The sequence below is a fragment of the Mus caroli genome, chromosome 5 (genome assembly GCF_900094665.2).
Source record: "Mus caroli chromosome 5, CAROLI_EIJ_v1.1, whole genome shotgun sequence".
NCBI classification, from domain to species: domain Eukaryota; kingdom Metazoa; phylum Chordata; class Mammalia; order Rodentia; family Muridae; genus Mus; species Mus caroli.
The window spans coordinates 22,401,141-22,426,724 of record NC_034574.1 but is presented as its reverse complement, the minus strand read 5'-3'; the positions used below and the strand labels follow the sequence as shown (position 1 = coordinate 22,426,724).

General features: G+C 46.1%; 1 protein-coding gene across 3 annotated transcripts in view; it reads left to right on the top strand.

Annotated features, from left to right (window-relative positions):
* Paxip1 (PAX interacting protein 1) overlaps positions 1–10,548 on the top strand; it is a 50,658-nt gene extending 40,110 nt beyond the window's left edge. For all 3 annotated transcript variants that reach the window (XM_021163784.1, XM_029477698.1, XM_021163785.2), the window contains 6 exons: positions 1,483–1,651; positions 3,483–3,583; positions 8,078–8,212; positions 8,301–8,376; positions 8,458–8,518; positions 10,094–10,548. In XM_021163784.1, the coding sequence (XP_021019443.1) occupies positions 1,483–1,651; positions 3,483–3,583; positions 8,078–8,212; positions 8,301–8,376; positions 8,458–8,518; positions 10,094–10,109 (558 nt within the window). In that variant the 3' untranslated portion in view covers positions 10,110–10,548. The remainder of the gene's footprint in view (positions 1–1,482; positions 1,652–3,482; positions 3,584–8,077; positions 8,213–8,300; positions 8,377–8,457; positions 8,519–10,093) is intronic.
* The last annotated feature ends 15,036 nt before the right edge of the window (positions 10,549–25,584 follow it).

The following is a 25,584-nucleotide window of genomic DNA, read 5'->3' as shown; positions in this document are numbered from 1 at the left end:
TCATCTGTTTTAGTCAGATGCTGGCAGAGCCTCTGAGAAGAGAGCCATACTAGGCTCCTACCTGCAAGCACTTCTTGGTATCAGCAATAGAGTCGGGGTTTGGTGTCTGCAGATGGGATGGATCCAAAGGTGGGGCAGTCTCTGGATAGCCTTTCCTTCAGTCTCTGCTCCATTTTTTTGTCCCTGCATTTCCTTTAGACAGGAACAATTCTGGGTTAAAATTTTTGAGATGGGTGGGTGGCCCCATCCCTCAACTGGGGGTCATGCCTATCTACTGGAGGTGGTCTCTTCAGGTTTAATCTCCCCTCTGTTGGGTATTTCGGTTAATGTCATCCCTGTTGGGTTCTGGGAACTTCTCACTTCCCCAGCATCTGGGACTTTCAAGTGGTCTCACACACACACACACCCATTCCTCACCCCTTTACCCCCACTACTTCATTCATTGTCCTGACCCTCAGGACTTCTTTCCTGTCTGTTCCCATACCCGATCCTTCACACACACAATCACACCCTTTCCCTCTCCCTCACAGTGCCCTCCCTTCTCCTACCTCCTGTGACTATTTTGTTCCCTCTTTTAAGTAGGATTGAGGTACCCATACTTTGGTCTTCCTTCTTTTTAAGCTTCATATGGTCACTGAGTTGTATCATGGGTATTCTGAGCTTTTGGGCTAATATCCACTTATTAGTGAATACATATCATGTGTGTCCTTTTGGATCTGAGTTACCTCACTCAGGATATTTTCTAGTTCTGTCCATTTGCCTGCCAGCTTCATGAAGTTATCAGTTTTAATAGCTGAGTATAGAGACTTCAGGCTTGAGAGGCACTGGACCTCTAGGTTCTCTGAGCACATGGCCTTCCCATGATTGGGTCTCTGGGGAAGAAGGAGGCTACCCTGGGTAGGGTAGGTGGGGTGGATGGAAATAATAGAACATTTGTAAATACACATTTTGAGAGAACATGGGAGGGATTGGTGGGATCTGGTAATTAGTAGTTTGGTTTTGGTGGAAGAGGGTCAAAAATTCACTGACTATGTGGTTAGAGTCATATATTTTCTATGTAAAATGTACTTTTTTCTTATGTGGACTTTCTGTGTGTTGTGTTGGGGGCAGGGTGTTATACATGTGCCGCAGGGTACATCTGGAGGTCACAGGACAACTTGTAGGATTTGGCCCTCTCCTTCAACCATGTGGGTTCCAGGAATGGGGCATTTTTGTCATTGAGCTTGATGGTAACTGTCCTTACCCACTGAGCCATTTTGCCAGCACCCCACCTTTTTTTTCTTTTCAAGGAAGCATTTGCTAACACTGCTGTTAGAAATGTTATTTGTAGTCCTGCTCTAAAACCCGGGCAGGACTGTTGCCTGGCCTTTGTTACATGTGTATGCTTTGTGCTTTGCTTTTCCTCAAGAGTGCAGCTGAGGAAGGTGACATGTCACTCTCTGCTGACATGTGGTTCCCTTTCTGCTGTGTTTGTGGCTCCAGAAGCTGTACATTCTTGGTGGGGAAGTTGCTGAGTGCACGAAGAAGTGTACCCACCTCATTGCCAGCAAGGTGACACGCACAGTGAAATTCTTGACGGCCATCTCTGTGGTAAAGCACATTGTGACTCCGGACTGGCTGGAGGAGTGCTTCAAGCGCCAGACATTTATCGGTGCGTTCTGGGCAGGGCTGGGCTTTTTCTCCTCTTCTTCCTCCTCCTCCGCTTCTTCTTCCTCCTCTTCCTCCTCCTCCTCCCCCCTCCCCTCTTTCTTTCTTTCTTTCTTTCTTTCTTTCTTTCTTTCTTTCTTTCTTTCTTTCTTTCTTTCTCTCTCTCTCTCTCTCTGTCTCTATCTTTGTTTTGGTTGTTGTTTTGAGACAGAATTTTTCTGTGTAGTCCTGGCTACTGCCTGGCTAAAGGTACTCATTTTCAATAGTGAAGTTGTGGCTTTTTCTTGAATTTATCCCAGTATTTGTCTAGTTTGTTCTTTAACTATGTGGTATTTATTCATTTAATTAAGCTCATAAATTTATCGCCTATGACAGGGATTCCTTTGATTGACATCTTTCTATTCTATAACAAGACATAAAGGTTTAGTCTTTGAATGGCATCAAGGGAAAAGGCAAACTGCAGCCTTTGAAGTACATTTCATTTGGAAATTTCTCCTGTGATATCCAGTTCCCACTGTACTGTAAAGTCTTAATAGACGAGAGCACCTAGTAGACAAGAATGGCCACATTCTTATTGAAGCCTGTTGGTGAGCAGCCTGTGGAAGCTCTATAGACATGATGGCCCCTCCTGTTAGTTATACTGGGGGCTGCAGTGTGGCTCTGATAGAACATTTGCCTGTCTTATAGTTGTCTTAGTCAACATTTATTACCACAGACCCCTTTGGTCATTGTCTGCGTGGAACCGGGTCTCTGGTTGCAGGTGGACAAGGGAATTGACAGACAGGGAGTGTGGATCTGAATGTAATTTGTCAAATCGAGCATCAAACTTTTTATACAGAAGAAAATAGGGAAGTTGGGTGACACACCGGCAAAGTACAAAGAGGTTACTGGATTCTTACACAAAACAGAGGAATGCAAACACGGAAGGACTGGCAGGAACCAACTGGGATAAAATTCAATGTTAACAATTGGGATCAAAAACATTCTTAGAAGCCAGGGGCAAGGGCTTTGTGCCTTTGCTATAGTTCCTACTCTAGTCTATTGTATAGTCCACCTTCTTCCTAGGCCATTGTAAATACTTGTATATGGGTGTAACTCAGCTATCTATAGTTCTAAGTATCTACTCTGGTTCCTCTTTGGATCACAAACTTCCTTCTTCCTAGATAATGGTAAATTTCTGTGTAGGGCAGTGACTTAGCTATCCATGCTCAAGGTTGGATCAAGGACTGCCTAGAATCTAACTTAGCTATATGTCAAAATATCAACCCTTAGGAGCACTTGTAATAAAGCAATATTAAGGGAAAGCACACAGATCCTTTTACCAACTAAAGCAAGTACATTAGGGCAAAAGTTGCTACAATGAAACATCATGACCAAAAGTAACCTGAGGAGGAAGAGTTTATACTTTCATATCATTGTTCATCACCCAAGGGAGTTAGGATGGGAACCCAAGCAGTGTAGGAACTTGAAAGCAGGAGCTGATGCAGAAGCCATGGAGGAATGCTACTTACTGGCTTGCTCCACATGACCTGTTCAGCTTGCTTTCTTACAGCACCCAGGACCTGGGGATGGCATCACCCCCCAAAATCTGAGCCCTTCCTAATAAAGAAAATGCCCTTCAGATTTACATACAGTTCCATCTTCTTCTGGGAACAATTTCCCAGTTACCCCTTCTCTCAGATGATTCTAATGAGTATCAAGTTGACATAAAAACAGCCAGGATAGTACCCAAGTCACAGGATGAGTGTGACTGTGGGTTGTATGTCCTGCCTGCCTGTAGGCCTGGCTCTATGCAGGGTGCACCTTTCAGAGCACACACTTGTTTTGTTTTCCAGATGAGCAGAACTACATCCTGCGAGATGCTGAGGCAGAAGTGCTCTTCTCTTTCAGTCTGGAAGAGTCCTTAAAGCGAGCCCACGTCTCTCCCCTCTTTAAGGTATGCTGGTAAGGAAAGCCCCTACAGAAATAAGTAGGCGTAGCAGTGGTGATAGATAGGATCACCCAACTGTCCTTTCTATTTCATGGTTACTTTCTGCAAGGGAGTGTAGTACAGCTTAATAGATGTTGATGGGCTCTCACTGTGTAGATAGATCAGACTGGGCTTGAACTTGCCACATAAATCAGGCTGGCCTCCAACTTACTGAGGATCCTCTTGTCTCCTGGGTACTGGGATTAAAGTAGTATGACACCATACTTGGTTTCAGGAACATTCTTTACTCTGATGGAAAAATTGTTACAATAATCTAAAAAGGAGATCTGTCATTGATAAGGGATCCAAGTGTGTGTTGATGAATAATTGAACTGATATAAGACATTTCAGGTTTCAGGCTTTTTGTCTTGATTGTTTTATGGGGCGAGATTTAGAGGCCAGCTTGGGCCTCTAAATCTCGATCCTCCTGCCTCTGCCTCCTTCCACACATCCTACTGTCACTGGCCGCCATAACCAGCTTGTTGGCTTTTGACTTTTAACAAACCTTAGAAAGCCTCTGCTTATGTTCTCACTAAATGCACATTCCACTAGAGATGGTCCTTGGGAACATTCTGACTGAAAGCTAAATAGAAAATTTAGGAGTTTGTATTTTTAATATTTGATAGATAAGAGGCTTCGGGCAGTTGGGAAGTAATCTTTTTGTTGTTTTTTTTCTTTCTTTTCTTTTTCCTTTTTTTTAAATCAGAGAACTAAGTAGTCAGTAAAACTCATCTGGTCATTGAACGTCTTAGGAATGGTTTGGAAGCCAAGATTCAGTTTTACGACCAGGGTCTGAGTTTTCCAAATGTTTACCTTTTTCTGTGAGAGTTTTGTTATAAGCCTCAGAAAGAATCAGCACGAGTATGGTTTCCTTGCCTGTTTGTAGCTGAATTGGGGCTGCTGCTCCTCTGCTAGGCAGACAGCTATGGCCAAATTCTGAGCTACATTGGAATTTTATACAGACTGGCAAAAGTGTGCCCTCATCCTGCTTTGGCATAGTGTGTTCAGCACTTCTCAGCAGCTCCGAGAAATAAGACTCAGACTCAAAATATATTTACAAATACTTGGCCATATTAGCTAGGCTCTTCTCTGACTAGATCATTTTAACTTATATTCTGACATGCAGCTGGTTACCTGTGCTCAGGTACCATGTATCATCAATCTCCTCACATCTTTCTCAGCAAATCTCCTGTGCTTGGCTCTGTCCCAGAATTCTTTCTGCCTCCTGGATGTCCCACCTATTTTCTGCCTAAGCCATAGGCCATAGTCTTTTTAATTGACAGGTGTGGCATCCATACAATACACAAGATTTTCTCTACAATTTCCCTTTTTAGTAAAATAAAAGGCCCTTTTTCTTTCAATATGAATTGAATATAATTATAACAATTATGAAACTATAAGGTATGATAAACATTAACAATGTCCACCCACAGTATTCGACAATTAAGGAAAATTTTCTATTATTTATCCTACCTTAGATTATAACCTAAAAACATATTTATTCTTGGACCTAGAATATCATCTTAAGTCCTAAACAATTTAAGCTTATAGTAAGATTCTGACTATCTAGTCTTCAACCCCATCAGAGACCTGAAAAGGAATAAATATTAACTGAATACTCACAAAGTGCAGGGATGCAGCTTCCAAAAGTTATATAAATGACAGTGATAGCTGACTGCCTAGACAGACTCTAGTGTTGTCCCTATAACATTGGAGCATCCATCTATTCAGATTTTTTGTGAGGCATGAATTATGAAGGACTTACATATGTGTCTTAGCAGAACTTGCCAGTCGACTTCCTGCGTCCATTTGTCCTTTATGCACAGATTTCTCTGTAGTTGAAGTATGGACATTTTCTCTGCCCAGTGGCTAGTTTGTCACACTTGAAGCAACTCTATATGGTGATTATTGATACACATCATCTTCTTTGACATGGAATGGGGGTACTGTCGGGAGCAGACCTGTGTCAAAAGATCTTTTAATGAGATAATTATAAATGCCATATTCTGTGTATGTCCGAAAATTTTGAAGACTAATTATCTACAGTATATCTGAATTGTCAAACATTGTTTATTCTTAGCTACTAATTATCTGAATATCTCAGGGTTTCCATTGCTATGAACAGACACCATGACCAATGCAACTCTTATAAGGAAAACATTAAATTGGGGCTAGCTTACAGGTTCAGAGGTTCAGTCCATTATCAAGGCCAGAAGCATGGCAGCATCCAGGCAGGCATGGAGCAAGAGGCTGAAAAATCTACATCTTGTTTCAAAGTGAAACAATACAAGGCTGGCTCCTGAGGCAACTAGGAGGAAGGTCTCAAAGCCCATTCTCACAGTGACACACTTCTTCCAAGAAGCCACACCCCCTAATAGTGCCACTCCCTGGGCTAAGCATATTCAAACCACCATACTGAATAACTTTGAAAAAATTTATTGTAATTAACTAAACTGGTACCCAATATGACCATGAGTTTGACTGCATTTAACTTGCATTTCTTAGCCTAACAGTTTGAGGACTCGAGGTCCATGGGCTATGTATATATAGTTGAAGTTCCAGCTTGAGACATCTTTAGGTCTCAGCCAGTTTCAGGGCTGTTCCTATGTAGAGGAATCAGCAAATGATGTTGTTACCTGTTCTATTGGTCTTCTTGATTTCTTTCTTTCTGTCTGTAGCTAAGATCTTTCTTTTTTTTGGGGGGGGGGGTCTTCCTCTATCAAATCTGACTTTTATTAATTTGGATGGAATCCATAGTTTTTCTTTTCCTGTAGAAACAAGAGCATATTCTCTCCCCCAGTGTAAGCATTTTGTTTAACCTGCCTTTAAGAAACAATGTATCATCTACCTTACTTGCCTTGATTTCCCATGTAATCACCTTTTACAACCCAAGCTATTAAATAGCTGTACTTAAATTATACACTCTTCTGCGTCCCTGACCTAAGAGTGATGATAGCTGTGTGCTTCAACGTGTGTTCTGAACATCTTTGCTGGAAACAGCAGATGGGCTGGAAGCTATCTTAGAAACAAATATCCATCATTAATGTTGAACATACCATTTGGATACTGCTTGATCTATAGTCATGTTAGCAATACTGTCTGTTGCCTGGATCATTGGGCATTGGTTGGAGTCAGCTAAAGATTTCTGTGAAATCATTGTTCCTTCCGTATATGATGATTTTTTTTTTTTATGCTGCTCAATAAAGAGGAGAGGAAAACCCTTTGTGAGGGACAGAAGCAGACTCAGGGACAGGGACAGATTTCCAAGATACACTTCAGGCAGGCACAGATTCAGATTTATACAATAGAAAGGAGAGGATGGAAGACACAGGGAGAGAGTTGAAATTCTGAACTTGCTTTTGGTTAAGTGACATCAAGGAAAGTGTTTTGATTTTTGTCCTTAATACAACACCAATGTCTTTTCAGACTCTTGAGTTATAAATGTGTTCAGAATGACCACAGCATCTAAATGTAGTTACTTTTCCTGACCACAGGAGGCCATGTGGTCCATGTGGGAAATGTTCAGCTAACCCCTCTGTGAGCTAACCCCTCTGCGGGCTAACCCTCTCTCTGTGGCCTGACCCCCTTCTGTGGGCTAACCCCTCTGTGAGCTAACCCCCTCTGTGAACTGACCCCTTCTGTGAGCTAACCCCTTTTGTGGGCTAATCCCCTCTGTGGACTGGCCCCTTCTGTGGGCTAACCCCCTCTGTGGACTGACCCCTTCTGTGAGCTAACCCCTTTTGTGGGCTAACCCCCTCTGCGAGCTAACTCCTCTATGAGCTAACCCCCTCTGCGAGTAACCCTCTCTGTGAACTAACCCCCTCTTGAGCTAACCCCTCTTTGGACTAACACCCCCCCCGCCCCCCGTGAGCTAACCCCCTCTGTGAGCTAACCCCTCTGTGAGCTAACCCCTTCTGTGAGCTAACCCTCTCTGTGGACTGACCCCCTTCTGTGGGCTAACCCCTCTGTGAGCTAACCCCTTCTGTGAGCTAACCCCCTCTGTGAACTGACCCCTTCTGTGAGCTAACCCCTTTTGTGGGCTAACCCTCTCTGTGGACTGGCCCCTTCTGTGGGCTAACCCCTCTGTGGACTGACCCCTTCTGTGAGCTAACCCCTTTTGTGGGCTAACCCCCTCTGTGGACTGGCCCCTTCTGTGGGCTAAACCCCTCTGTGGGGGTGAGGGTGCAGAAGATAGGGAGCTAGTGGGGAACTTAACCTTCATAGTTCTAGAAAATTAAGATATCTTTTAATAAAATCTCAGTAGAGCAGGTGTTACCGTACACACCTTTAAATTTGAGATGAGAGTCAGACAGATCTGGGATTTCATGGCCAGCTTGCTCTATATAGAAATTCTAGAGCTACACAGACACCCTGTTGGAAAAAACAAAGCCCCAAAAAAGCTTCATGAAAAGTTGCATGCAATTAAAAACATTTAAAAGATATGTTTCTGTTTACTTGTAGACAAAGTATTTCTATATCACCCCTGGCATCTGCCCAAGCCTGGCAACTATGAAGGCAATTGTAGAGTGTGCAGGGGGAAAGGTGTTAGCCAAGCAGCCATCCTTCCGGAAGCTCATGGAGCACAAGCAGAATAAGGTGAGAGCAGAGCCCCGACACGCCAGTGCTGTGCCTTGTGGCTGCTTCTTCCTCCCCCTCACTCAGAGCTCATTCTCTCTTTCCCTAGAGTCTTTCAGAGATCATTTTAATATCCTGTGAGAACGACCTGCACTTATGTCGCGAGTACTTTGCCAGGGGAATAGGTATGGCTCCCTTCACCTCTACACTGACCTGTGAGTGTTCTCAGTGGCCTTGTCCTAACAGCCTTGGTTCTGTCCCTTCAGATGTTCACAATGCAGAGTTTGTCCTGACTGGAGTACTCACACAGACACTGGACTATGAATCATATCCTTTACGAAGGCGCATTGCAGGGACAGGTGAGGCTGAAGGCACATTTGCAAGTTAAAAAGGGGCATCATGGTTCTGGTCTCCAGACTTTCCTTGCTATTACGGTGACCAGCCTACTTGGCTTACATAGGTGTTGAAGGAGTTTACAGTTTGACCCCATAGAAAATGATGGGAGTCTATGCCTGAGGGCTATTCCACACTCCACAGCCATGAGGTGGGAAGTGACACAGCTTGATGTGGCATTATAGTTAAGGTACAGATGTGGCTGGGTCTGTGTTGAACAGCTAAGGCTTTTCAGGCTCCCAGGGAGGAAGCCTGTCAGTTTACAGTCCATATCACTAAATCTCAGCTATTAGTTTTAGAAGGACACAGATTTTTTTTTCTTTTTTTTTTTTAAGATTTATTTATTTATATGTATGAATACACTGTTGCTGTCTTCAGACACACCAGAAGAGGGCATCAAATCTTGTTACAGATGGTTGTGAGCCACCATGTGGTTACTGGGAATTGAACTCCAGACCTCTGGAAGAGCAGTCAGTGCTCTTAACCACTGAGCCATCTCTCTAGCCCAGGGCACAGATTCTTGAGAGAAGGTTTTACTTTATTGCATGCTGGCCTGGCACCCTGTGGCCTGGGCTGACTTCATAGGGATCGCCTTGAGTGCCAGGATTTCAGGCATGAGCCACTGTGCCCAGCTGAGGTGGTTACTTTAATGTGTGAAGAGCCCCCAGGTTAGAGTGATGTCATTCTTGGCCCTTCATCTGTGTGGTGTCACCCAGCTGAGTGCATTTACCAAACACTTCCTCTTAGCCCCAAGACCTAGCTTGGTGGCCAGTAGGAGCTAGCAGGAGTCCCTGGCAGGGATCTTCCTCCAAGCAGACTGAGCTGGACAGTGACAGGAGGCAGGTGTGCCGTAGCATCTGGTCTTTATACAGCACATCCTCTGATGACTTCCCCAGGCTTCTTCTTACACTGCTTACACTTGAGAACATGGTAGAGCTGCTTCTCAGGTTACATTGGTCAACTGAAAACCTGTCCATGCCTATTGCCCAGTGGTTCTTAACCTGTGGGTGTCAACTCCTTTAGGGTCAAATGAACCTTTCACAGGAATTGCATATCAGATATTTATATTACAATTCATAACACTAGTAAAAATTACAGTTATAAAGTAGCAATGAAAATAATTTGGTGGTTGAGGCTCACCACAACATGAGGTATTAAAGGGTTGCAGTTTTAAGAATTTTGAGGAGCACTGCTGCCCTCACTGTCGCCCACATAAGACACTTAGGGTGACAGCTCTCTTAAGGACATGTTTTTGTGGTGGCTTTGGGGACAGGAAACCAGGAATGTAATGTGCCTTGGATTAGGCTTTAGCTATGACCTAAGCAGGGTGTCTCCACCCAGCCACCCATGTGGCAGGTAGAGAGCCTATGCCATGGGTGTTGGAGTTTGCAACAGGACAAGGTAGCTTGAATACAGAAGGAGGTGGTCACTAGAACTACATGGGGGGGCTCTGGCCTAATGTGACCCTGCTACCTTGTGTGTGAAAACCATTTTCCTCAATGAGGCCACATATAAATTTAACTGATGGCCTCTTGCTGCTGCTAGCCTGGAGCCTGGAGCACAAGGGTAGCTGCTGGCAGCATGAACCAGGACTCCCTCCCTGCAGAGGGCTTGTTTTCCAGCTCTGCCTTAGGGAGAGACCTCGACCAGGAAGACAGATGTAATACTGACTGCATCGTGTTAAGATGTGTGATCTTATTCTAGGAAACATAAATTATGTTTTGTATTATATGCCTAAGAGCCCACATTAAGTCTTCTGATTAATTTGCCAGGTTTTTAATGTGTTTTCAGAAAGCTGTGTGAAATTTCATCTACAAATAAAAATGATGTAAATAAGACTTTGCTGTCTAAATTATGGCTGTTAAAGATATGAAATGTTTTGTACTTTGATTATTTTTATTTCTTACACTTTTCTTTTATATTGATAACTTGCTCACACTTAAATAAATGTACTTTTGAACTTAGAATTGGGTGATTATTTAAAATTTCATATTCTTTGCATAATGTAAATGAATTTCAACAAGCTGGATAGCATTTTGAGAAATTTCACAGCAGAGTATTTTTGAAGTAACTTTTCTCCTGGAGAAATAAGTTTTGATGGTATTTCATAAATAGTTACCTCTTACTGATATGGTAAGGGGGCTCCAGACAGGTGGACTGGAAGCCTGGACAGCCACTAAATGCAAACTGTGAGCCTGTTCCCAGCCTACCTACTGTACTTTGATACTGCAAAGCATGGTGGGGGACAGTGCTCTGTTCTGCAGGAAGGACCGGTGTCTTTTGCCTACATGCTTCCTGGCTAGCCCTGATCTCTGGTGACTTTGCATAGGACTGTTGTTATCTGCAGAGACATCCTTCTCTTGAACTGAGACATTCCTCGTGGCAGTTTTACAGGCAGGCGTGTCTTCACAGGCTGCTTTGGAGAGGCTGTCTAAGCGACCTGAGAAACTTCCTACAAAGCTGGCCTTTATCTGGTGGAAGTTGTCACTATGAAATAGTTCCAAATGTAGAAATTGGGGTGAGCAGAAGAAGAGCTCTGTACGTGGGGACAGTCGGATTTGCCAGCATGCCACATGCCTTCCTGTGTCCTTGATCCTAGAAGAAAGTGGATGTAGGTTCAATAGCCTTCTCTGTGGAATGTCACACATCTGTCACCTGTGCAGGAGACAGGATGTTTCTTTAAGAGAAATATGACTGATTTTTTAATTTATGTATAAGTACACTGTTGCTGTCTTCAGACACACCAGAAGAGGGCACCAGATCCCATTACAGATGGTTGTGAGCCACCATGGGGTTGCTGGGAATTGAACTCAGGACCTCTGGAAGAGTAGCCAGTGCTCTTCCAGCCCTTGATTAACCTTTCAATTAGCATCTTCTGTAAGCTGCCAAGAAATGCAACTTGAGGAACTGTCCAGAACCACAGGCTTACACAGCTGTTCCACCCGTGGTTGGCTGGGAGGGCAAGGTGACGAACAAATGCTGCTTATGAAGTAGATGTGCAAAAATGGTGCACATCTGTAGTGCCAACAGTCGGAATGCTGAGATACAGTGTTCTACATGGCAGACCCTGGGCTATCCAGGGCTACATGGGTGAGATCCTGTCTCAAAAAGTAAATAATTATATTTTGCCTGCATTGTTTAAAATACAGTTAACTATTTTCTGGTAATTGTATCTGTTTTTAATTAATGTTTTATAACATCAAAGTTTCAGTCTCTGACCCCTAGGTACATGTTAGTGCTTAGCTGGTTACGTTTGATGGTGAGCAGTCATGAATACATCACTTATAATCCTGTGATTTGCAGCACTGGCCAGAGGTAGTAGGTGGAAGGTTAGTGGCAGGGCTCGGGGTGTGTTCAAACCATTACAGAATGGTTTCATTGTTTCCTAAAGTTAAAGGGGAGTGGCCTGTGCGGCTTTGGTTTGGTTTGGTTTGGGAGGAAAGAGTGCCTTGGCACTCTTTGATAGTCTTTAAAGATCTGGTAGTCTTTAGTCTTGGAGTCTGGAGTGTCAGGAACCATCACCACACACCGTCAGTGGGTTTTCAACAAAGCGCTTAAATTGCATAGGAAAGTTTCTAGTAGAAGCTGCACAGCTCCTTTAAACATTTTTACTGGAAATTGGGACACAGTTCATCAGAAGGTATCTGTCCTGGGCACCTTCTGAGAGTGCTGTTTCACTTCACAAAGCATTTGTGTAATAATGAAAAAAATCAGTATTATAAGTCCTGATGCTGAGAGTCTAAAGTGAGCCTGTTCTCACAATTTCTGTCCCCCACCCCAGGTTCAGACCCCTCCTCATGCTTCACAATGGCTGCTGTGTCCCTGGTGCCATAGACACAAGCAGCTTCAACTCTTGTTTTTCTCAAAAATAGGTCAAAGAAAGTGAGTGTGTGCTAGAGCACATGTACACGCTAGGGCAACCTGGAGATGATGGAGGAGCTGGCTCTTATGCTCTGTGGGTCCCAGAGAGGAAACTCAGGCCGTCCCTTCTGAGCCTTCTTGAAGCCCTTTTTTATTTTATTGAGATTGCCGTTTTAATTTTACTTATTTATCTTACAGGCTGGCCTCAGGCTTGCTCTGTACCAGAGGATAATCCTAAGTCTGGTCCTCCCTGCCTCCATCTGATGCTAGAGCTGCGTCAATGTCTCTTATTTGCCAGCGCTCTGTGGTCCTAGGGGTTGTCCGCAGGACTTGAAGCATGGCCAGCAAACACCCCAGCAGTCACATCCCCAGCTCTCCTGTTTGCTTCTTGTCCTTGCTCACTGTACTGCAGACCTGCTCCCAGTGTACACTCGCCCACGGCCAACAGCTGCCTCCCCTCCATCTGTTTTAGCAGGAATTTGATCCTCCACACCGGTCTCCCCCCGTCTAATTGATGAACAGTTTCCTGGAAATAAGGTTGTGCTTGTTTAGTCATGCTAGAAAGAAAACCCAAGTTGTGTCCTTGAGTCTAGTCTCACTTGTGACGCACCCTGTCCAGCCCTGCCAGCCACTCTTCTGCTTCTGGCTAATCCTAAATCAGAATGTCCAGTTCCTATGTGTCAGGCTTTTCTAGGTACTGAGTCGTGTGCACCTTTCCCCCCACTTTCCTGCTGCTTGTTTTTTGTGCCCTTTCTGGTAGGCTGTCATGGACCCCAGCAGGCTCATGGTTGCCTTTTGTGCTTGCCTATTGTAATGTGGTTTCTTGTGTGCTTTGGAATAGCCTAAGAGAGAGGCCTGATGCTCTATGGGAGGAAGACTAGTTCGAAGGAATGTCTGGTTTATTCCATAGAATTGATGACTGCCACATGCCATCAGTGGCATATGGACACACGGGCAACACCTTCACCCCACAGAGGTGGCACACAGCAGAGGCAGGCAGCTGGAGTATGAGGATTAATTCTACAAGTTTGAGGAATGATGGCCAGAGTAAACAGAAGACAATTGTCCCCTGGCATCTCTGCAGACTGTGGACCTCTGCGGTTTCTTTTGTTGTTTTTGTTTCTTTTTAGACAGGAACTCAACCGTGTAGCCCAGGTTGGCCTCAAGCTTGTGATCCTCTTACTCCAGCTTCCCAAGTGCTAGAGAGTTACAGGCATGCATTACCATGCTGAGGGATGACCTCTTAGTTTCTGTCTAGTAAGACCCACCAGCCTTCTGATTACAGAAATGTAAGAGAATGGGGTTTTTATTTTAAGCCACTGCCTTCACTGTTAACAGTTCCCAGGAGTAACCGAAGGATGTGGGTAGTGGTAAATTGTTAAGGTCTGCTCTATGTTCCTGGCAGATGTGTGCATGGCTCTGCATTGCCCAAGAACACTGGATTCGTGAATGAAAAGACACGCACACATAGACACACACACACACCCTTTATGTTTTAAACTATCCCAGTGGCTGGGCCAATCCTGAACCTCCACATGGCTAACACACTCTGTGCTGAGTCCTCACCCAGCTCCTTAGATGGGGACTGTAGTCAGCAAGGGAGTTTTGGTAACTGGGTTGTGTGGGGCCTAGTTTATTTTATTCTGGTTCTATCCTTTGTTTTTGCTTTGCCTATAGCATCTCTCCACTTTCTAGCTATGCAGCCAAGGCTGGCTTTGAACTCCTGAACGTCTTTTTTTGTTTGTTTCCTGAGTGTTACACATGTTCTCTAACTGGGGCCCCAAGAAGAGAAGTAACATATGGAAAGATAGCCATGTAATAGAATAGGGGGACAGCTGATACAAGCCAGGAATTGAAACCACAGGTCACACTTTGACCTTAGACTTAAGCCTCCTGCACTGTGAGCAACAGCTTCCCACAGACTTAGTCCAGACATGCTGTACTTTTACTATGATAGACAAGAGATTAGGCAGACATGGCCACCTTTCTGCCCCAACTACTACCCTCAAGGACCCATTCTCCTGGTGTCCAGGTGAGGCCTTGGCCTCTTCAGTTTCCTGCCACATCTTGGACCTGGAGCAGGTAGTGGCCAGGCAGATCTCAAGTGCAGATGAGTCAGTACAGGGTCCCAAATCCTGACATATCAGGGCATCCCAGTGACCTTCTAAGATGGACATGTCAGGGCCACAGCACTGTGCTTATACCTAATCAGAGAGTTGCTGCCCTTGGGGGCATGCCCTGGACATCAGATCCTGTCCAGTAAGGCTTGCCTGAGAGCTATCTTTTACTCCCTGGTCCCAGCTTTAGCAAAGAAAAGTGTGTGTGTGTGTGTGTGTGTGTGTGTCCATCTGGGTGCAGTAGCACTGCCACGTGGGGGTTGGTGGCTTCTGAAAACTAGATGTCCTTGTCCTGGAACCATCACTGCCTGCTTCTAACCCACCTGTGAGACCCAGACCAGAATGTGGCCTTTGTTGCCACCTGCTGGCCAATCTCATAACAGTTTGAACAGCTCCACCATTCTCAGCTTTACCAGTATCCATGCTGGACAGCTCCCAGGGCCTGACCAGAACCAGGAGCTCTCTGTGGTCCTGATTAGCTGCCTATGGGCAGCATTTACAGACCCTCAGAGCTTTGCCCTCTGCCTGTGAAAGCCAATCTGCTCCTAGCTACTTGATCCCCACCTCAGGATCCAAAAGTCAGCATTTCCAGGCCTTCTTGGTAGCCTCTGCTACAGTGCCATGGTGGGTTCCTTCCTTGGATGCAAAGACCAGTAAACATGGTGAGAAGGCACGGCTGGTCACCTTGCAGGATATGGAGCAGAATGGGACTCACACGCATCTGATGACCCACAGTAGCCTGGGAAGATACTCCCTGTGATGGGCAGTATCCTCCCAGGCTACTGTGACCAGGACCTAGTGATGAGCCCTTCCCTTCTTCAGGTCATATGCAGACCCACTCCACCCAGGGCCTGAGATAGAGTCCATTTGAAATGGGAGCCTCCCTGATGACGTGTGCAAATTGACAGAGTAGTATTGATTCTCTCCTCTCAACCCCAGGGCCTGACAGTCATTGTCTTAACTTGGGTTACATAGGACTGGGAGTCTGCAGGTGTCCAGAAAGAAAACTCTTCAGACCGCCTCCGTTATCCTGGATCAGCTTGGAGAGTGTGATGCCAGGCAGTTGTCAGCATATTTAAAACAGTACAATTTGGGAAGAAGTTTCTGGGCGATGATTATCACTCCCATTCTAGATACACAGTAGAGCTTAGGTGTGACTACATAGAAACTCCTTTACAGAATACACATGACCACGAGGATGGGTTCTATAGCTAAAAGGCCTAGAATATAGTGTGGTCTCTGACAGCATAGAAATCAGTGAGCCACAAATTACTTTTGGCATCTCCCCTAAGGATGGATTCTACTAAATGTGAGAAGATAAAGGTTTAGGGGGGAAGAGTCTAGGATAAACATTCTAGGAAAGGTCTGCATCCAAAGACAGCAAAAAGGTCACCAGGGTGTTAACAAAATCCACTCCCAGCCTTCCAGGCAGGAAACAAGCATTTTATCCCCTCTATGAAGGGAACACCCCTGCATAATTAACATTCCTGGTTCCCCTAGAGATCTGTGGGTGAAAAGACCTTTATGTTCCCAACAGGTAACAATCGTTGTGATGAAATGCCACGAGCAAAAGCAAGTTGGGAAAGAAAAGGGTTTATGTGGCTTACACTTCCACATCACAGCCCATCAGGGAAGGAGGTCAGGTCAGGAACTTAAACAGGGCAAGAACTGGAGGCAGGAGCTGATGCATAGTCCATGGAGAGGTGCTGCTTACTGACAAGGTCTCCATAGCTTGCTCAGCCTGCTTTCTCATAGAACCATGATCATCAGCCTAGGGCAGCCCCTCCCACGATGGGCTGGACCTGCCTCTATAAATTTTTCTTTCTTTTTTTAAATATTTATTTTATTTATATGAATACACTGTCGCTGTCTTCAGACACACCAGAAGAGGGCATCAGATCCCATTACAGATGGTTGTGAGCCACCATGTGGATGCTGGGAATTCAACTCAGGACCTTGGGAAGAGCAGTCAGTGCTCTTAACTGCTGAGTCATCTTTCCAGAACCTTCGTAAATTTCTAATTAAGAAAATTTCTAATTAAGAAAATGCCCTACAGGTTCACACACAGCCTAATCTTATGGACCCATTTTTCTCAGTTGAGGTTTTCTCCTCTTGGATGACTCTAGCCTGTGTTAAATGTCATAAAGTTAACCAGCACAATTACTGAGCCCCCATGCATGCTGAGGCTTCAGGCCTTGAGTACTCTATACCAAGAAGGGGAGAGAGGAAGAGAAAAGGCAGTGTGGGGGTGCTGGGGCTGGTTGTTGGCTTTTGACACCTCAAAACCCATTCCCAAGTGACATACTTCCTCCCAAACAGTTCATCAACTGGGGACTAAGCATGCAAATATATGTGCCTATAGGTGCCATCTTCATCCAAGCCACCACAACTAACATGTAGGGTGTGGGAACTGAATTCACATCCTTTGTAAGAGCTTTGAGTGCTCTTAACAGCTGTCTTAGTCAGGGTTTCTATTCCTGCACAAACATCATGACCAAGAAGCAAGTTGGGGAGGAAAGGGTTTATTCGGCTTACACTTCCATGCTGCTGTTCATCACCAAAGGAAGTCAGGACTGGAACTCAAACAGGTCAGGGAGCAGGAGCTGATGCAGAGGCCATGGAGGGATGTTCTTTACTGGCTTGCCTCCCCTGGCTTACTCAGCCTACTCTCTTATAGAACCCAAGACTACCAGCCCAGGGATGGTCCCACCCACAAGGGGCCTTTCCCCCTTGATCACTAATTGAGAAAATGCCTTACAGTTGGATCTCATGGAGGCATTTCCTCAACTGAAGCTCCTTTCTCTGTGATAACTCCAGCTGTGTCAAGTTGACACAAAACTAGCCAGTACAACAGCTAAGCCCTCTCTCCAGCCCAGCCACTCACTTCTTATTACCATCTGCGAAGGAGGAACTTGGCTCTGATATTTGATAAAGATCTCATCTGTCCATGGGACTTCAGCAAGATTATGTAGCTCTGCCCAACTGCTGAACCCAGCATCAGGCTCTCCAGATTATCATGAATATCCACCCTATCTCAGGACAGCCTTCGGCTCTGCATGGAGGGCTGGGTCTCTAGAGTCTTGGAATGGCCCAAGGAAGGAGGGAGAACAACTGGGAAATGTGTTTTCCAGGTTGTCTCCTTCCCAGGAGGTCTAGAATATGGTGCATGGCTTGTGGAGGGAGATAGGCAGGATGGGGTAAATGGCTTCTTGGGTACTTGTGGCCTAGTGGTTCCAAACATCAGGAAAATGCAGTGGGGCCCTGCTGCCACGTACTGGACTCAGTCGGTCTCTCAACCCTCGGGGAACCAGGGCTTTGGTGTTCAGGTGAGCAAGGAGTCGGTGGAAAGTGACAAACAGACACTAACACAGAGAGAGTGCTGTATCTGAATGTAATTTCTCAAAGCGAGCATCAGACCTTTATTACAGAAGAAAACAAAGAAGTTAGGTGACACATCAGCCAAGAGAGAGAGAGAGAGAGAGAGAGAGAGAGAGAGAGAGAGAGAGAGAGAGAGACTTCTTATATGTGAGCCAAGCTAGTACCTGGCTGTTGCTAGGTAACTATTTTGATGGGGTAAATGGCTTCTTGGGTACTTGTGGCCACCGACTCCTTGCTCACCTGAACACCAAAGCCCTGGTTCCCCGAGGGTTGAGAGACCGAGTCCAGTACATGGCAGCAGGGCCCCACTGCATTTTCCTGATGTTTGGAACCACTAGGCCACAAGTACCCAAGAAGCCATTTACCCCATCCTGCCAATTCTGCTGACTGCCTGTGCACTCCACCACCCACATTGAAGCTATCTGACACAAAATAGAAAAATGCATGCATAAAGAGTAGCAGGAACTAGGCAGTGATTAAAACTGAGATAAAAGGCAGCCCTTTCTAAAGTCAGCCATTAGGGAGCCAGGTGAGGATTTCATACCCTAGTCACAATTTATGCTATTCCTCTGAGCCTTGTGAAAGCTTGCACCAGAGGGTTCTGCTCTTGCTGACCTTTTCATGAATAATGCAATATTCCTCCTTAAACCACAACCCTCCTTCTTCCTAGGCCATTTTAAATTCCTGCATATGGGAGTGACTCGGATGTAATTCTTAGTTTGCTTTGTAGAACTTGTCCTGAGATTTCTATCTCTTACCCAGTAAACTGCAATGTCTGATTTCTTTCGCTGCCTATCAAACACTGGAGGCATTTTGTCTGAATGAGTAGCATTACCTATAATACAATACCGACTGTTGCAAGGACAAATTTGATGCATTCGTGCTATGGGATTCCAAGGCTCCAGGAGACTAAGTTTCCATGAAACTTTTTGCCTCAGGACTGCATCCAAGCTTTTGGGCCTGCCACACAGACTTCACTGGAGTGAGTGTGGCACCCTGCTGTACAGGAGAGCTGGGGATTTGGCTTAGGGCTTGGTCCAGGTGACCCCCAGGATGGTACAGGGGCCCAGTACAGGTAGGAGGTGACTCTCTGACGGTACCTTAGGCACTTTCCTCATTTTGGAATAATGAGAATTGTCTCTAGATGCTTCTCCTGACCCCACTTTACTGTCAGTCCCTCTGCTTTTCAAGTCTCTAATTTTACCCTGGGTAACATCAAGATGGATACCATGATCAGATGTCATCACATGCTCAAGCATGTGGCTGATACCCAGGGGTGGGGAGGCCAGATTCACCACCCACTGATACTTCACTTAAAGCCCCTACTGTGACACTGGGATCTCCACCTAAGAGAGGTTCCTGTAGAGCAGGCTTCCCAGAGGGTGTGGACAGAAGGTCTAAGAGGGTGAAGCAGTGATACAAAGCAGATCCAGCCCTCCAGACCCTTCTGTCAGGCTGTCTTGTCATCCTATGTGGGTGGTTTTGCTTATGTAGTATGTATACATATGGGGAGTCCAGGAGATCGAAGTCACGTCATCAGGCTTGACAGCAGGTGCCTTTACCTGCTGAGACATCTCACTGGTCTCATATTAGGGTTTTTCTGGAAGGCACTTTGTACCAATGAGCAAACTCCCAGGGCAGGTGCTGGCATGGTCCATGTCATCCGTGGTGGGATAGGGCGTGGGTTCATAGACTATTAGCTTTCTTGGGTGGAGATTGTTCTGCTGACTGCCTGTGCACTCCACTGATAGCATACTCCTGCTCTCAAAGCCCAGGGGTGTTTTATAGACAGAACATGTGGAGGGAATTTCATTGATAAACAGACTTCTGTGGCTCTGCGTACTGTGAGAGCTGGCTAAGGTCCTGCTGACTGTCCTGTGTGACACTAGTGGTCCTCAGCGACTCACTGTGCTTACTGTGTGTCCACAAGGATGGCTCCATCTCCTCTGGTTGTTTCCTGGTTCAGGATGGATTAGATGGGGTCTCTACTCAAACAAAATGATAAGTAACCATGGGGTGTTAGTATTTTCTCTAGGCTCCACCCAACAGTTACCTAGCAACAGCCAGGTACTAGCTTGGCTCACATATAAGAACTCTCTCTCTCTCTCTCTCTCTCTCTCTCTCTCTCTCTCTCTCTCTCTCTCTCTCTCTTTCTCTCTCTCTCTCTCTTCCGCCCCTTCTCTTCTCTGTCCCCCTCCTTTCTCTGCCTCTACCCCCTTCACCAGGTCCCTTTACTGCAAATATACTCTTTTATAATAAGCCTGTCTTATGGCTGATTCTCAGTGGCCCTCCCAGGTGTTCCCTTCTGCCTCACCACCATTTTATAAAATATAACACGAGGCTCCCCCACCCCATGCAGGGAGTTAGTGACATCTGATGTGTTATTTATAGGGTCTGAGACACAAGTGGAATAGAGCAGCTAGCTTGCTGCGGTCACTTCTTTCTCTGTGACAGTCATGTGTGACACAGTTTCTGGGAAACACGAAGAATTCAGTCTGGCTGGAGAAATACCAGTTAGCAAGCATGACACATCACAACGAGCTGAGCTATAGCTTGTCAGGGCAGGCGACCTTGGGAATTCATGGCTTGACTTTACACTGAAGACATAGAGGGGGCCTGGCTGCCATTTCTCTGGCTCTGTAGCTGCTAGCAGCTGTCAGATCAGTACCAGAGCTGTGAGATTCTATTATCTGATATGAAGCCAGCCCTGCCTGCCATTAAGGCACATTTAGCCATAGAAAACTGAATGTCAAGGCCTTGGCTGGTTTGTGTGACTCTGGCTGACACAGAAGAAATTGAAGGGCAAACCAGAGCCACAGGGAGCAGAAAGGCCTGCAGGTAGCCATAGAACTTCCTCCCCTGTCTACCCAGATGGCACAATCATAGAGGATTTGCATTGGTGAGACCTCTGGTGTCTTGTGACCAGGTCAAGGGAATCCCTGGGTCCCACGAAGCAGCTCAGGTATGGCCTCCTGCACTGGGGAGGAGGTGAGTGTCAATGATGGAGTAAACACTTGTCAGTTCAGAACAATGTCTATTTGTGATCTAGTTTCAGAGTGTCAGAGATCCACTCGGTTCCTGTGTGTCTCCAGCTCAGAGTCTCTGTGATGGCATCAAGCTGATTGTGGGAACTGCAGCCTTCACACAGCACCGTGGAGCTGGGGAGCACCTGCTCAAGTTCATTCCTTATCTAGCTGCCTCCTAGCCACCTGGAAATCAGGTTAGGACCATGGGGATGTTCTCACAAGACGGCAGCCGAGTTACCCAGATTAAGTGGGAAGAGCCAGACCAAGGGGGAGAGAGGGGAGGAGAGGGCAGGGCAGGGCAGGGCAGGGGAGGGTGTCCACAGGAACTGTAGAGCTCTTGCCTTCTCTGAACACTCTCTTCCATCATGGCTGGCCTCATGATTACACTCCAGTGTGGTAAGGGCCCTCACAGTATGTGAGGATCCCAGAAAACTTCTTGGGAGCTGACAATAGGGATCCTGTCCAATGCCTTGGCACAGTGACTGAGCCAGTAAGGTAGAGATGTGCATGATTTCAGACTCCCTGGGGGCAGCAAGGAAAGAAGTAGGGCAGGAGACAGCACAGTTGTGCTGAGATGGGCAGAGCTGCTTTTCAGCAGCAATGCCAGGCCTTGATACCTCCTGTACCCCAGTGTATTCCTCGTCACCCTGACAACACTGGGGCTCTTGGGCAGGGGGCTCCTGTGCAGTCACCCACTTCCTGGGTCATTTCACTGCCTACTTGGTCTCAGCCTTGACTTAAATGTTACCTTCTCCAGGGCTCCCCTGACAGCATCCCACCCAGCCTTCCTCACTCATGCTTTTAGAAGTCATGGTTTGTAGAAGTCTACCTGTTTTGCTATAAGTCTGCTCCTTGACTTTTCTGGGCACACAGGATCAGGCTCTGGGTACCTATTGTGGGAACAACACCTTGCACAATTGCCTGTGATACTGGTATGAATAGCTGTATTTCAGGGAGTTGGGGCCCCATGGGTCTTGCCCCTGGGTCTCAGCCCCCCAATGGGTGCTTCAGGAGATCGCCACAGGATGTTTGATGACAGGTAACACTCAGATGACTCAGAATTCAACTCATAGCCACAGCCATAGCCCAGTTTTGAGTATTAAAATTTATGCTTCCCAGTTGGAGACAGCCTCAGTTCCTCTAAATAACTTATCTAAGCCTCATTGCCCAGAAGGTGGCCAGAATCCCATTACAGTGTCTGTGTTTAAACATCTTCTTCCTGTTGAATCTGAACAGGGGACTGTCAGTCTCCTTGGGTGTCCTTTTTCTGGCTCCCATTCCATGGCAGCACTCCAAACCCAAGGCCTCCGCATTTGCCACAGCAGTAAACAAGAAACACTTGACCCGTAGTGCCCGAAAGTGAGGTGCCTGACTGTAGTCCTGGCTCCTTGAGGACCTGTCAGGGCACAAACAAACTCTATGTCTCTGCACATCAGCAGCTCCAGGCTAACAGAGGTTTTCTGTGCAGCCCCTGCTGTTTTTCTGTTTCTTTAACTTTACAGCTACTCTCAATCCAGCTGCCACCAGTGTGTTCTGCTTCTCTCCTCCCCTCCCTCCTCTTCCTCTTCTCCCTTTCCTCCTTCCTCCCCTCCCTCCCTCTCTTCCTTCCTCCCCTCTTCCTTTCCTCCCCCCTCTCTCCCTTCCTCCCCTCTTCCTTTCCTCCCTCCCTTCCTCCCTTCCTCCTCCCTTCCCTCTAGTCCTTTCTTTTTACTTCTTTCTTTAAATTTATTTGTATCTGTGTAGGTGTCTTGCCTGCATGTATATATGTGAAACATACACATACCTGGTGCCCACACAGGCCAGAAGAGGGTGTTAGATCCTGGACTGCAGTTCAGATGTTTGTGAGCTACCATGTGGGTGCTGGGAATCAAACCCTGGTCTTGCTGTAGAACAGCTAGTGGTCTTAACCATCTCTCCAGCCCCTCTTTATCCTCCTCATTCTCCCCACCCTCCTCCCCATCCTTTCTCCATTTTTTTCTTTTCCTGTTTTCCCTGTGTCCTTGAACTTGTTATGTAGTTAAGAAGTACCTTGAACTCCATTCTCTCTCTTCCAAGTGCTGAGATGCCAAGTGTAGCCACCATTCTCAGCCCCCAGCTTATATGGGTTTTACTTGATGTATTCAGAACTCTTCCCACATCAAATTTGGGGATCAGTGAGTATTTCAAATATGTTTTGCTAAAGACACTGTACATTTTGGTTTCTGGGCACAGAAAAAATAGAGCTAGAACTGAGATGGCAGCATGGCTGCCAGGGGGCAGGTCATCAGCCGTCTTCCCAGCTGTGACACATGTCGGACCCTATTTGGCCTTGGTTTGGGCCTTGAAGACAAAGCTGAGCCTGGCTCGATTGGGAATAGTCATTCTCCTCTGCTTGAGACTGACTCAGCACGGCCTAGGTGAGATCACTTCTGCCTAGCTAGCGTGGCCCCATGGAGTCACACCATATCCCTTGTCATCTCACACCACCCCATACGTCATCTCCCCCCATACCCCATATTCCCACCTCCTTGCCCTGTCTATATAAGCAAATTGCTGCCACATTAAAGTGAGTTCCTGCTTCAACAAGACTCCCGACCCAGGGTGGTTCTTCTCAGGTCACTGACACTCAGCATTCCGCTCAGCCCCAGAAAGATCCAGCAGGTCTGGGCTTCTCTTTTTGCAGCCATCTTCTGGCAAAGAGCGGACAGACATAGTGTCCACAGCAAGCAGCCAGGGCAGATATGCCCACTGGTGTAATAGTGGCATGATTGTTATGGGGGTGACCAACCATTTTCTGATTGGTTCTGAGGCTGGCTCTACTGGAGGGAACTCATGTACTATAAACCTGGTTAAACACCATAGCTGGGGAGGGCAGAGGCCCTGCTGGGAAGCTACTATTGCTGTTTAGCTAAATGGATATGCTGTGTGCCTGCAATTACCTTCTAACTATTTGTGATGATACCCATAAGTCAGCATTGCTAATGCGTTGCTCGGAGGAGGTTCTTTTGCAGCGGGCATCATAATGGACCAAAGCCCTGGGAGTAAGAGAGTGCTGTGTGCTCATCTTTAGATGAGATCTCTATGTCACCCATGCCAGGGTGCAGAAACATCATTTAAGCTGGAAGGAAAGACTAGAAGAGCCAGAGGATGGCCAGAGTGCTGTGAAATGCTGTTTTCTAGATAAGATATGACTATCACACGTAGGAACTCACAGCAGCTGTGGTTACCAGCACAAGACTGTGCCGTCAGTGTTCTGTCATAGATGTGGGAGGGGCATATAAAGTCCTACTCTCCCTAAGGAGCTACTGATGCTGACTGTGGCTGGAGCAGCAGGAAACATTCTTCAGAGGTGTCGTTACTGCCAAGTTGCTCGTAACCCCTCACCTTTGCATTAGGGATGTAAGCATCCCTAATCAAATTTAATGGTCCACCCCAACTACCAAAAAGGCATTAAGGTGGGGGGGAGGGTATTTGAGAAAAGGAAGGGTCAGCAGGAGTGGGCTAGGATGAGAGCAGAGGTAAACATGATCAAAAGGTATCATATATGTATAAAAATGTCACAGCAGCCATTATTATGTGTGATGCATGCTAATTATAAAAAGCAAACTCCACTTTTCATTAACAGAGCAGGCTGGACATGATGGTTCACAAGAGGCAGGTTGTAATGGTTTGCATATGCTCGGCCCAGGGAGTGACACTATTGGGAGGTGTGGCCCTGTTGGAGTAGGTGTGTCACTGTGGATGTGGGCTTTAAGACCCTTGTCCTAGCTGCCTGGAAGCCAGTAAGTATTCTGCTAGAAGCCTTCAGAGGAAGATGTAGAATTCTCAGCTCCTCCTGCACCATGTCTGCCTGCCTGGACACTGCCATGCTCCCACCTTGATGATAATGGACTGACCCTCTAAACCTGTAAGCCAGCCTCAATTAAATGTTATCCTTATAAGAGTTTCCTTGGTCATGGTGTCTGCTCACAGATATAAATCCCTAAGTAAGACACAGGTGGTTCTCTGAGTTTGAGGACAACCTGGTCTGCATACTGAATTCCAGGCCAGCCAGAGCTACATAGTCAAACATCCTCTTTCCACTCCAAAAGAGGGGGGATTCCAAACCAAGCCAAACCAAACCAAACCAAAACAACAAAAACAACAAACATGTCTTGAAGCCCTGCCCAATTTCTGATGGGAGCTGTACTGACTGGTTTTGTGTGTCAACTTGACACAAGCTAGAGTTATCACAGAGAAAGGAGCCTCCTTTGAGGAAATGCCACCAATGTGAGGCATTTTCTCAATTAGTGATCAAGGGGGGAGGTCCCATTGTAAGTGGTGCCATCCCTGGGTAGTCCTGGGTTCTATAAGAAAGCAGGCTGAGCAAGCCAGTAAGGAGCACCCCTCCATGGCCTCTGCATCAACTCCCACCTCCAAGTTCCTGCCCTGTGTGAGTTCCAGTCCTGACTTCCTTTGGTGATGAACAGCAATGTGGAAGTATAAGCTGAATGGACCCTTTCCTCCCCAACTTGTTTCTTGGTCATGATGTTTTGTGCAGGAATAGAAACCCTGACTAAGACAGGAGCCAATGGAGGAAAGTTAAAAAAAAAAAAACAAAAAACAAAACAAAAGAAACCAAACAAACAAAAAAACAACC